At 39.3% G+C, this 11,322-nt stretch overlaps 1 protein-coding gene across 1 annotated transcript; it reads left to right on the forward strand.

Annotated features, from left to right (window-relative positions):
• The first annotated feature begins 5,540 nt into the window (after positions 1–5,540).
• LOC110775561 (probable methyltransferase At1g29790) lies at positions 5,541–11,203 on the forward strand. Its single transcript, XM_021980172.2, has 2 exons — positions 5,541–6,702; positions 10,757–11,203. The coding sequence occupies exon 1, from the start codon at positions 5,541–5,543 to the stop codon at positions 6,657–6,659; it is 1,119 nt and encodes a 372-aa protein (XP_021835864.1). The 3' UTR covers positions 6,660–6,702; positions 10,757–11,203.
• Positions 11,204–11,322: the final 119 nt, after the last annotated feature.

The following is an 11,322-nucleotide window of genomic DNA, read 5'->3' on the forward strand; positions in this document are numbered from 1 at the left end:
CAGGCCCAGTGGAGAATTCTTTCACGGTTCGTACTTGCCGACAACTAGCATGTTAAATTGCAAAGTTTATGAATGAATTGAATATGATGTTTTATTAAATGTTTTACTTATTCTATTCTCCCTGTGTTATTAAATAAAATGAATTGAAATGAATTTACGCTGCTAGAATAGTTCGTTACTGAGTCTTCGGCTCACCGTTTTGTTTTCCGTTTTAGGTACTGCGGGGAACAATGGACACGAGTAGTGGCGAGGAACTTCACTTTATTAATATTCACCTAGTTCATGTTTAATGTTTTAATAGTTTAATTAAAGACTTTTAGTAATTTATGTACTTGTATTTTGGGAATATAAAGGATTATTATATTAAATTGGAGGTTTTTATAGCTTATGATTGATGATTGCCTTGTGATTTCCAAGAGGAAATTACGGCAGGTAATGTCCCGACCAAATTAGGTTAATTCCGCTGCTAATTATACTTTAATAAGTGATTTAGAGGTCTGGGCGTTACACCAATGAATAGCATGGGGACGGCTCAAGGGTATATCAACAGGATGTATCCAAACAAGTTATATGGTCATTATGCTAACGGTGGTGCAGGAGCAGGTTTGGGCTTTGGGAATAATGGGTATGACGCACGTGTCAATGGCCGTACGTGGTTTGCAGTTGATAACAAGTTCAAGAACAAGAGTCGAAGAAATGGTTTCTTGGGTTATGGCAATGAGAACATGGATGGGTTAAATGAGCTGAACAGGGGCCCCAGAGCGAAGGCGTCTAGTTAACATAAGGATGGGTTAACTGTAGAACTTTATGTAGTGTTTGTGGCATGATTTGGATTGGTTGACTCAATTATTTTCCTTCGTTTACTAGGGTAAATTTCGCACTTTGGGAGGTACAGGCTAAGTATTTCATGGCTCGCTCTTTTCGCTCTCCCTTTTCTCTTTCTCTTTAAGTATTTCATGGCTTGCTCTTTTCGCTCTCCCTTTTCTCTTTCTATTTTTTCCTTTTTGCTTGGGATTTCTCCCCAACATAAATCCTTCAATTTTTTTTTATTTGGGCTAATAGGTAGATGGTTGTGGTCTTTGAGTCACGAGGCGAGACTGAGTGAGCCTCGTTTGGTAGGCCTATAGTGGACCTTTAATTTTAGCGGGCCTAGGGTGGACCTTTAATTTTAGCAGGCCTAGGGTGGACCTTTAAACGTCTTACTTTGCAAGCGCATTTAGTCGTTTCTTAAAATGTGCAAATAGCGTAGATTCGAAATCTTGTTTTTACCTTATTGAAATTTAACGAAAGAATTGCATCGAAAATAACCTTTTTTGCTTCTTTTCAGATTCTAATTTTCTGGGATTTAATTGGAAGTTGTGATTTAGACTCGAGCTTTCATTAATCTTTCTGATTATAACCCGTGTATGAATACAAGGAGGTGGCCTAGACTCAAAATAATGACGTGGCGTAAGCCTATAACACTTGATCAAGCGACTCTCAGACTTAGGCTAATTGGACCATAACTTTCGTTGGTTGACACTTTAGATTTTAACCCTTGGGTGTTCATTTGTCATACGCCATTTGCTTAATGTTGGCAAGGTAGTTAATTGGGGAGATCGAATTTTTTTATTTTTGCAAGACTAGAATCATTAGTGCTGCTTCTCTCTTAGTGTGTATTGCTTTACCCCAATGGTAGCCTTATGGCATGCCGATTTGGGTATTTTCATGGTTTGTCATGTTGCGTTCATGGAAAATCTTTTAGTCCGTACTTAGGAATACTTCAAGGGGCGAGTGGCTCGAGAGGACTATGATAGTCGTGACCCACTGTGATCATAAGCCTTGAGGCCGTTAATTTCTTTGCCAATGGTATTGACACCTTACGTTCACTTTGGGGGTTGTGCGACTATGGGGGAATGATTTTCAGAATGTGACTGTTTCCATTTTGCAAATACTATAATATATTATTTTTATTGGGTGAGAGAGAGTATTGAGACCGTAGATTCTTAGCAAGGGATGACAATTATATATGGGAGCTTATCGATTTAAATGTTAGGAAGGAGACTCAATATGGTTTAACCTTTTTACTTGCAGAACGACACCAAGCATTAGGGCCGATTCTATGGATAAGACAACTAAGACTTAGGATCTAGATTGTACTTTGGCATAGCCTAGTCTAGACTCGGATTTATTTATTTTTAATTCGATTATTATTTTTTCTTGAAGACTTTATTCGAACATCATTTTTTGAATTCTTTGCCCATGTGACATTCAATGTTTTTTAAATTAGCATGCTCGGTTTTGGTGTCGAACATCGTCGTTGTAGGAGGCCTAACAACGACACAAAGAGTTATTTATTTTTTTATAAGTCGCTTTTAGAATCGAGTGCTTTTTCATACGCCCTTGTAGAAATTTTTACAAAAAGGTTTTTTTTGCTACATATATATTTTATGCGCAGGCACCGAGGCTGCTGCGCCTGACCAAAAGGCCAGGCAGCAACTTCAGCGCCCAGCGTAGGGCGTGAGAAATACTAGCGCCCAGCCAGGGGCGTTGAAAATGCGTCCCTGGCTGGTTCTCGTTTTCTGTTTGCGTATACTTTTGTTTTTGCGACTTTAATTTTGCGTGCTTGCCTTATAACGTCCTTTACGCGTTGTGCAGCGATTGTGGGATTCGTTACAGGCCATCCCGAGCGTCGCTTATTTTTGTGGCGATCGTTCGGGTTTGCGGAACACGTACTTGGTATAACTCTTTGGCCAATTGGTTTATGAATGTTTGGGCAATTTTTAAGGTCGTTGGTTTTCTAACATTGTTTGTCACACACAATCACATATTTCGCTACACATAACTAACATTACATCATGAGGCAATAATAATATGTCATGTAGTTTATGATAGGCTTCTATGGGTAGTTTTTGCGCCTGGCTTGGTACCGCTTCTATCGCAGATCCAACACATGCCCCGGTCGAGGTAGTGCCTTCAACAGACGAATTTCGCCCAAGAGGCCAATCACGATGTAAGCCAAAGGGGCATGCACCAATGAGAGGGACCTAGTGGGCGAGCGATTGGGTTTGCGACGGGTGTACTACTAGCGAAAGTGCCGAGTGGACAACATTCGAAGCGTATGCTCCCCCCGGTTGGCGATGGGTATCCTTAGTCCCAACTCCCGAGATGAAACATCCAAGGGAGCCAACATTCGTTATGCGGTTCTGTCCGTTCACCTTAATATGCTGATTTTCAGGTCGTCCCAACTTGATGGGGAAATAAACGCGGGGTAGGATCGTTTCACCCTTCGGCTATTTTGATTACCTACGAGCACGAGTATTTCCTTCACTGTCCCCAGCAGAGTCGCCACTGTGAGGGGGTCGAAAAAGCACGAGGCTAATGCGTGACCTTGTCCCTCGTGGGTGTGACGTTTCTTTTTGTCAAATCAAGTGTAATTGGATTTCCTGTGAGTTTACACCCAATTGACTAGTAATATAGGAGTCGCCATTCAGTTTTTAACGACAATGAGAAAAACTGACAAAACCCGGTTATCGTGACATAAAGGGAGTGCAATTATGTTTGACCACGACGGCCGTAGGTTCCCTTGTGATCCCTGGTGTGGGGATCTCTCAACATACACCCGCAAGGTAGAGATTGAGGGTTCGGGGGACTGTAACTACCGAGGGGAGTACTCGCTCTTCGATAACTCCAGAGGCAGGATATCCTTACTAGCTCAGCATAAATAATTGAAGGGACATGTGTTAACTATTAAACTAATCTGATTTGATTTTAACAATATGCAACATATAGTACTAGATCGAGCGCGATTATCTGATTTAGATTGTATTAAGGGACCTAGCATGATAATCTAATTTCCCAAAAATATCATATTTATTAGGCGTGATAGAACAATCAGATTTAGTTAGTTTAACAGTTCATAAAAAGGGTGAGGAAATCAATTAAATCATGGAAAAGGGACACATTACGACGCACCCTTGAGAGGTGCGTCACGGTTCTCAGAAAACTAACCACTTTGACTTTTCTATTTCTCCTTTTATTTAACGAATCTCGAGTTATGGGACAGGATACGTTCTGTTCGATTTATGGATCGATTGCGACAGAACGCGTGATCAGTTTTGCAGCGTGAGGCTTAGGCTTAGGGGTTTAGAGTCAATACTCAGAATAATAATTGTGTGTTGTTTTTTCACGTCGAACTTGTGCTATATTTATAGAAAAAAGTTCGTGGAAAGATAGAATTGTAGAGCTCTAATCCACGAGGAATTAGGAAAGAATACGTCCCAGGTAATTTCAGCGCCCAGGCCTGGGCGCCGAAGATTTCGGCGCCCAGAGCCAGGCGTTGAAAATAGGATCTGGGCTGTTTTCTTAGTCAGATTCGGATTCCTAGAATCCGAAGTGTTTGAGACTTAATCGAGTCTTTTAGTGCGTATTAACCTTGTGACGGAATGCGTCTGGACCCGTTACGAACTCTAGGCTCGTTAGGATTTTAATTAATACGTGACTCTTATTTTCGAATCATATTGGGAATAGGATTCTCTCGTAATCTCCATCTCATTTAGGTTTTATGTTGGAGTGCAACACCTAATTCTGACAGGTTTCTATCTTTTATGACTTGCCACTTTTAACAACTACCCATTACGGCAGTTTACTATTTTTAGCAGGTTTCCACAAATAGCAGGTTTCTATAAATAGCAGGTTTCGGGTGAAATAAAAAGGGGTGATCGAGATTCGTTATTTTATAGGAGATGCGTTGTCAAGTGGAGATTTATGCTTTCATCATCGAACCTTCCCTTTCGGGAATGGGGACAAAAGTAGGTGTCTACACAAGGGTGGTTAGCTCTAAACACGGACGACGCAACAAAAGGGAGTCCTGGACCAGCAGGGGGTGGAGGGATTATCAGAGCTCATGGCGGGAACATTACAGTATGCATTCTCGGCTAATTTTGGAGTATGCAACTCATTTAGAACAGAACTGAAAGCATTGGAGTTGGAACTTGAGTTAGCAGCAAGAATGGAAGCAAAGAAGCTAATGATTCAAGTAGATAATCAAGCTGCTGTAGCAGCTCTTCGTAGCTCAGATGACGTTGGAGGTGACGGTGTCCATATTATTATCAATTGTTAGATCATTATAATTCACTAATTAAGAATTATAGTCAAATAATGTTGGATCATTATAGTTACTCCCTAATTGAAAATTTGACGCTTTATTTGCTAAATCACAAGAAGTGTAAAGCAAGATCTACCTCCTTTATCCCATGCTAAAAAGCAAAGAAAAGTCACAGAATCAGATCACAAAAAGCTCCAAATCATAAACAAAAGAATCTCCCCAATAAATAATCAAAACACCAAAAAACAAAAAAACACACACCAAAAAAAAAAAATTCACCAAAATCTTCACTAACTTCCTTACTCTCTCTCCTCCCCCAACTGCTCCTTGGCAGAGCTCACTCACTCACTCACTGAGTCACTGTACTAGCACCTAGGAGTAAGAGCTCACTCCTACCAATTCACCTACCCCAAATTACAACAACAAAATCATCAATTTCTTCACCAATTTTCAAATGGCAATGTCATTCACAATGAGTCTAAACTTCCTCCTTTTAGTAGCAATGGTTGCCACCAATATCCTCTCTCTCTACCACCTCTCCTCCACCACCTCTTTCCTTCGCCCTAAACCACCTTCCCCCACCACCACCGCCGTCCCCCAACACCTCCTACGCCAACTCCATACCATACGCGCTACTATTAACCACCTCACTCGCCTCCACCCTGATAAAAAACCTGCTTCCACAAACCCCACTAACAAAATCCCACCCCCTTCAGATCTCCTCATCTTCTCTAATCTCTCCCCTATTGCCTCCTCTTGCCATGACTACCCCGACCTACTACACAAGTATATGAACTACACCCCGTTTTCAGTGTGTCCGAAAGATTCTCAGCTAGCTGAATCACTGATTCTCAGGGGATGTCATCCGCTTCCTCGTCGTCGGTGCTATTCGCGGACGCCTTCAAACCCGAGGTTGTCGAATCCGGATTCGAATGTGATCTGGGGTTCTTACTCTTCTGCTACTTGTAGGAGTTTCAAATGCTTGAACCCTAAGCTGGGTTTTGATCCAAATCTTGATTCCACCCAGTTTTTGGCTTACAAATCTGATCTTGATCTCACAATACCACAGCTTGTTGACATTGCTAAGCGGGCAAATTCCGTGATTCGGTTAGGGGTTGATGTCGGTGGCGGGACTGGGACCTTTGCGGCTAGGATGAAGGAGAGGAATGTGACTGTTTTGACTACAACTATGAATTTGGGTGCTCCTTATAGTGAGTTTAATGCTATTAGAGGGGTGGTGCCATTGCACGCGCCACTCCAGCAGCGATTGCCGGTTTTCGATGGGGTTGTTGACTTGGTTCGATGTGGGCACGGTGTAAATAGGTGGATCCCGACGACGGCATTGGAGTTTCTGTTGTTTGATGTGGATAGAGTGTTGAGGGGTGGTGGTTTTTTGTGGGTTGATCATTTCTTCTGTAAAGGGGGTGATTTGGAGAAGGTTTATAAGCCTTTGATTAATAAGTTAGGGTATAAAATTGTGAAGTGGGCTACTGGAAGTAAGATGGATTCCAGTGGGGTGAAGAATGGAGAGGTTTATTTGACTGCTCTTTTGCAGAAACCCAAGTCAAGATGATTATAAAAAAGCTGATTTTCTTTCTTACTTTCCTTTATAAGAGGTAATAATTTAAAGTTGATCTTTTTATTCCTCTAAATTTTTAGTTGGTTTATTGTATTTGCTTTTATAGTTTTATGTCCACCTTTTTTTAGGAGTGGAATGATATAATGCTAAGTTGTGTTTGAAATTGTGGTGAAATTATGTTTGGTCAACTCTGATGATGAGATTGTTAGCTAGGATACGGCTTTTAAGTTATCTTGTTACTTTATATAAGTTGATGACAATAGCAAGAACAACCTAGTACTGATCCGGTTTAGGGGAAGATATCGTGGCTCGTGAAGTTAACCTAGACATGCCAATAGGAGTGATGAGTGATATAAGGTTGGTAACTTGTTCCAAGGTTGGTAACTAGGATACCGCTTTATATGTTGATGACGACAACAAGAACAACCTAGTATCATAGTATGTATCTCGTGTAAGCGTGTAGGCGGAGATTTCTTGGACCATAAACTTAACCTTGCCTTGGCAAGAGGCTGTTTTTGAAAGATGTTGCACTTGTATTGATCCAAGACTGGATGTAAGGTCTTTTATTATCGAAAATACCGACCTCTAAATAGGGGGACGCAATGATTAGATTGGAGTATTTGACATTTTTTGAACCTGTATAAAGGTAGATTCAAGAAGCAGGGGTTGTGTAGAATTTTTGTTTTTGATGTTGGTGCTAAAGTCGTGTTTGACGATATCAATGTAATATACCTAATCTATAAGGTGGAATCACGCACACTCGAAGTCTTTGAATTCTGCACTTTGAAGTTTCTGAAGAGATGATGCTACTCTAGAGAACCTCCCTGTTATTTGTTAGTGTAGACTCGTACACTCGTACTAGATACTGTGACAGAAAACAGTTCTATTTATTTGCTTGTCTTTTGGTATTGGATGAGCTACAATCTTTTAGGATTTTTGCATGATGTTGAGGTATATTCTGCAAGGAGTGTAGAATTGTAGAAAGGCACTGTTGCTTATTTTAGAAATGCCAAAGGTGGCTATTCAGAAATTAAGACGGTTTGGAATATGATGAAATAGAAATTTGTTCTTTTAAGGATCTTCTAATTATCCGGAGATGAGTTAAATTTAGGATCTTGTCTTTTACATTCCTTGGTTTATGATGTAGTACACCCAAAGGTACATACATAATGTAGAAAACCCAAAGATACCTTCGTTATAGTCATCACTATACTGGCAAGTATGTCATGGGTTTTTGGTTGAAATTCTGAGAACCTTGTTTAAAAGAATGATAAATGGTGTGAAGGACTTGAGTTTGGGTCTGTAACATTTCATGATCTCAATACTCCTAATCCAAAATCGATGAACTATGTGCTTGATTGCTTGAAAGTCGACAAATACTGAGATACAACTGTATTTTGCAGTTCCTAATGCAAATTTCTTGATAGGTTTATCTTAAAGTGACTTTTGATTTTCTTGTTATTTTGTGCTTTTATCTAATACAACAACAACAACAACAAAGCCTTAGTCCCAAAATGATTTGGGGTCGGCTAACATGAATCGTCGTAGGAGATCGTCAATGTCACCAATCAAACCAAAAAGGAGCAAGAAGTAATAAGAAAAACAAGGAAGAGAAAGTGGAATTAATGAAAGTAAGATAAGAGAAAAATGTATGTATACTATAGAAGAAATATTGTAAGAGATAATAAAAAATAAGTAAAGTTTAAAATAAATGAATAAGTAAAATAAGTATATTTCAAAATAGCATGTAAATTAAAAAAAAAAATTTAAAAGAATTTTAAAAATAAAATAAAAATAAAAATAAGAATAAAAAATAAAATAAAAATAGAAAGAAATAAAAACATGAAAACTGTATAAATCAACTGAAGTCATCAATGTATATTCTCTCCCTCCACTCTGTCCTATCCAACGCCATATTTTCCTCAATCCCAATCAAGCTCATATCGTGTTCAATCACCTTCCTCCAAGTTTTCTTAAGTCTTCCTCTACCCCTTGCAATTCTATCACTTTGCCACCCTTCTATCCTCCTAACCGGGGCATCACTTGGTCTTCTGCTCACATGTCCAAACCATCTTAAACGATTTTCCATCATCTTAAACTCAATCGGTGCAACCCCTACTTTCTTCCTAATAATCTCATTCCTCAAACGATCCTTTCTTGTATGCCCACACATCTAACGTAACATGCGCATCTCCGCCACATTCATCTTATGCACGTGACAATGTTTCACTGCCCAGCATTTTGTGCCGTATAACAAAGCCGGTTGAATTGCCGTGCGGTAAAATTTTCCCTTCAATCTTTGGGGCATGCCTGAATCACATAGGAACCCCGTGGCACCTTTCCACTTCAACCAACCTGCTTTGATTCTATGGGCCACATCGCCATCCAATTCTCCATCCTTTTGGATAATAGATCCTAAATAACGGAACGTTTCAGAGCCTTGGACAAGTTTCCCATCTAAGGTAATCTCCCCTGTCTCTCTATCTTGGACTCCACTAAACTTACACTCCATATATTCCGTCTTGTTTCTATTTAGCCTAAAACCCCGAGATTCCAACGTCTTGTGCTTTTATCTAATATGTGTTCTATTTTATCTGCCTTGCACGGATTTGATTTCCTGATTTATCCATCAAGAAAATTAGACCTGACACTTTTGAGCACTGGGATTGTTGGGACTATTCTCTGCAAACATAATGAGATGGTAGTGGCATAGTGTAGAAGACGGATATGCATAGATCTGTATTTTGTTAAGTGCTTTATTGACTGGCATATGCCATAGGTGCCTTCGAAAAGAAGCCTTTACATGATCTTTTATCATTCATTTGCAAACAGCATGTGGACCTCCCTTTACCCACAACATTACTATTTGGCAATTATTGTTGCAAATTGCAAGTCACTTTCTAACTACACATTTTTAGTTAAAAACTTTGACAAATTGTACATTATTAGAAAAGTCATATAATTCAATTCTATTTTGTGATTGGGTTTGTTATCGTCATCCTGGTACTCATGGTGCATGTGTCTTTCAAGTTATCGCTTGTGATTGGTTCATATGCTTCCGAGGAGGATATCTGCTCCTGAACAATTACTTATATTGTTTCTTCCATTATAAACTATTTGTCCTTGTCCTGGGGGATGGGGTTCTGTTCTGACTGTGAGAAAGAAAAAGCATTTCAAATAACTAAGTTCAAAAACTGATAAACTGAAAATCCCGTCATGCATTTTGCTTACAATTATTGATACCTGAAGATCTGGCTGCTGTATGGACTATGGAGATGCTGCTGAGAAATGGGGCTGGCAATTGTATCTTATGTCATGGTCTGGCATTATAAAGTTGTGTTTGCATTGCTGCTTGGTTGATTGAGTGTACAAGCATAGTCTGGACTTTGAAGTGCTTCCTGCTTGGCCTTGGTGGAGCTATCTATATGGATTGTGACGTAAGTGAAGCAATTGGAATAAAGACCTTTTGCTCATGGTCATTGAGATTTCTGAATATGTTTTCTTGATGGCATGATTGAGATGCATACATCACCTAGATGTAGTATTGTTATGAAGGAAATACTCAAAATAGTTTGGGTAGCCAGATGGGGGTAGAGCTGTAAATTGCTACTTTGTCAGAATTCTTTAGTGGAAAATAAGAGTCCTGTTTGTTGCAGATTCAGATTTTAGACCATTATTAGTGTGTATATTTATCATATTTCCATTTCCACATCCCCTCTTTCAAAATACTGAAATAAAGCAATTAGAGAATGGGGAAGAAAAACCTTGATTGATACTAATGAGATGCTGGGCACTATTGGAGATTTTCCAACGACACTCTTAAGACTCTTAGTAGAGAATAGGGCAATACCAATAGTCCTGTAAGGTGGGAGTCTGGGAGATGTGAACATCTCTGAGCCTGTGCTTATTGTTTAAATGCTTTGACTTTATTCGTTATTGAAATGGTAGTTTTGTATATGTTGTTTTGTTGGTCCAAAGAGCTTCAATCTTCTTGGTACATTGACTAGTAGTATTCTGTAAACTGCTATCATAGACATGGAATTAAACTAAGTTGTTGGCTGTTTTCTAACCTGAGATGCCGTCTTGTATAGGTGTATCAAGTGTAGAATACTCAGTCTATTACACGAGTTCCTCCAGAGAAGTGTGGGTACCCAAGCTCAGCTTCTGAAATGTCTCGACTTTGGACAACAAATGTCAAAACTCTTTGAATTTGTGCTATACTTAAAAGGCGTTTGATCATAGGTACCCAAAGAAGGGAACATCTCATGAAGGAAAATGCTGGTCCAAAACAGATCATACCGATGTTAATTCTTTTTTCTTTTTCTTATTGCTCAGAATTACTTTAGGGCATTCCTGCTATGCTTAGAAATAAATAGAATTGTGTAATAGAGCATCATTTTTTGATAATTTATGTTAATGACAGTGAACATGATGGTGAGTAAATTTGTTGTACGGTTGCCAAGACGGCGAAGCAGAAAAGGGCAGTTCCCTATTGAAACACCAAGCAAAGAAGAGAAAAAATGTCATAGTTGCTGAAATTTGATATTTAGGTTTTTTGTTTCTAGTTTGATTTGAGCAGTGGCAAGAATTACGATGTTTTCTTAAACAAGTTAATGGATCTAACGACTAATCAATCTTATAACTTGTCATACCGCAT

The sequence above is a fragment of the Spinacia oleracea genome, chromosome 5 (assembly GCF_020520425.1).
Source record: "Spinacia oleracea cultivar Varoflay chromosome 5, BTI_SOV_V1, whole genome shotgun sequence".
NCBI classification, from domain to species: domain Eukaryota; kingdom Viridiplantae; phylum Streptophyta; class Magnoliopsida; order Caryophyllales; family Amaranthaceae; genus Spinacia; species Spinacia oleracea.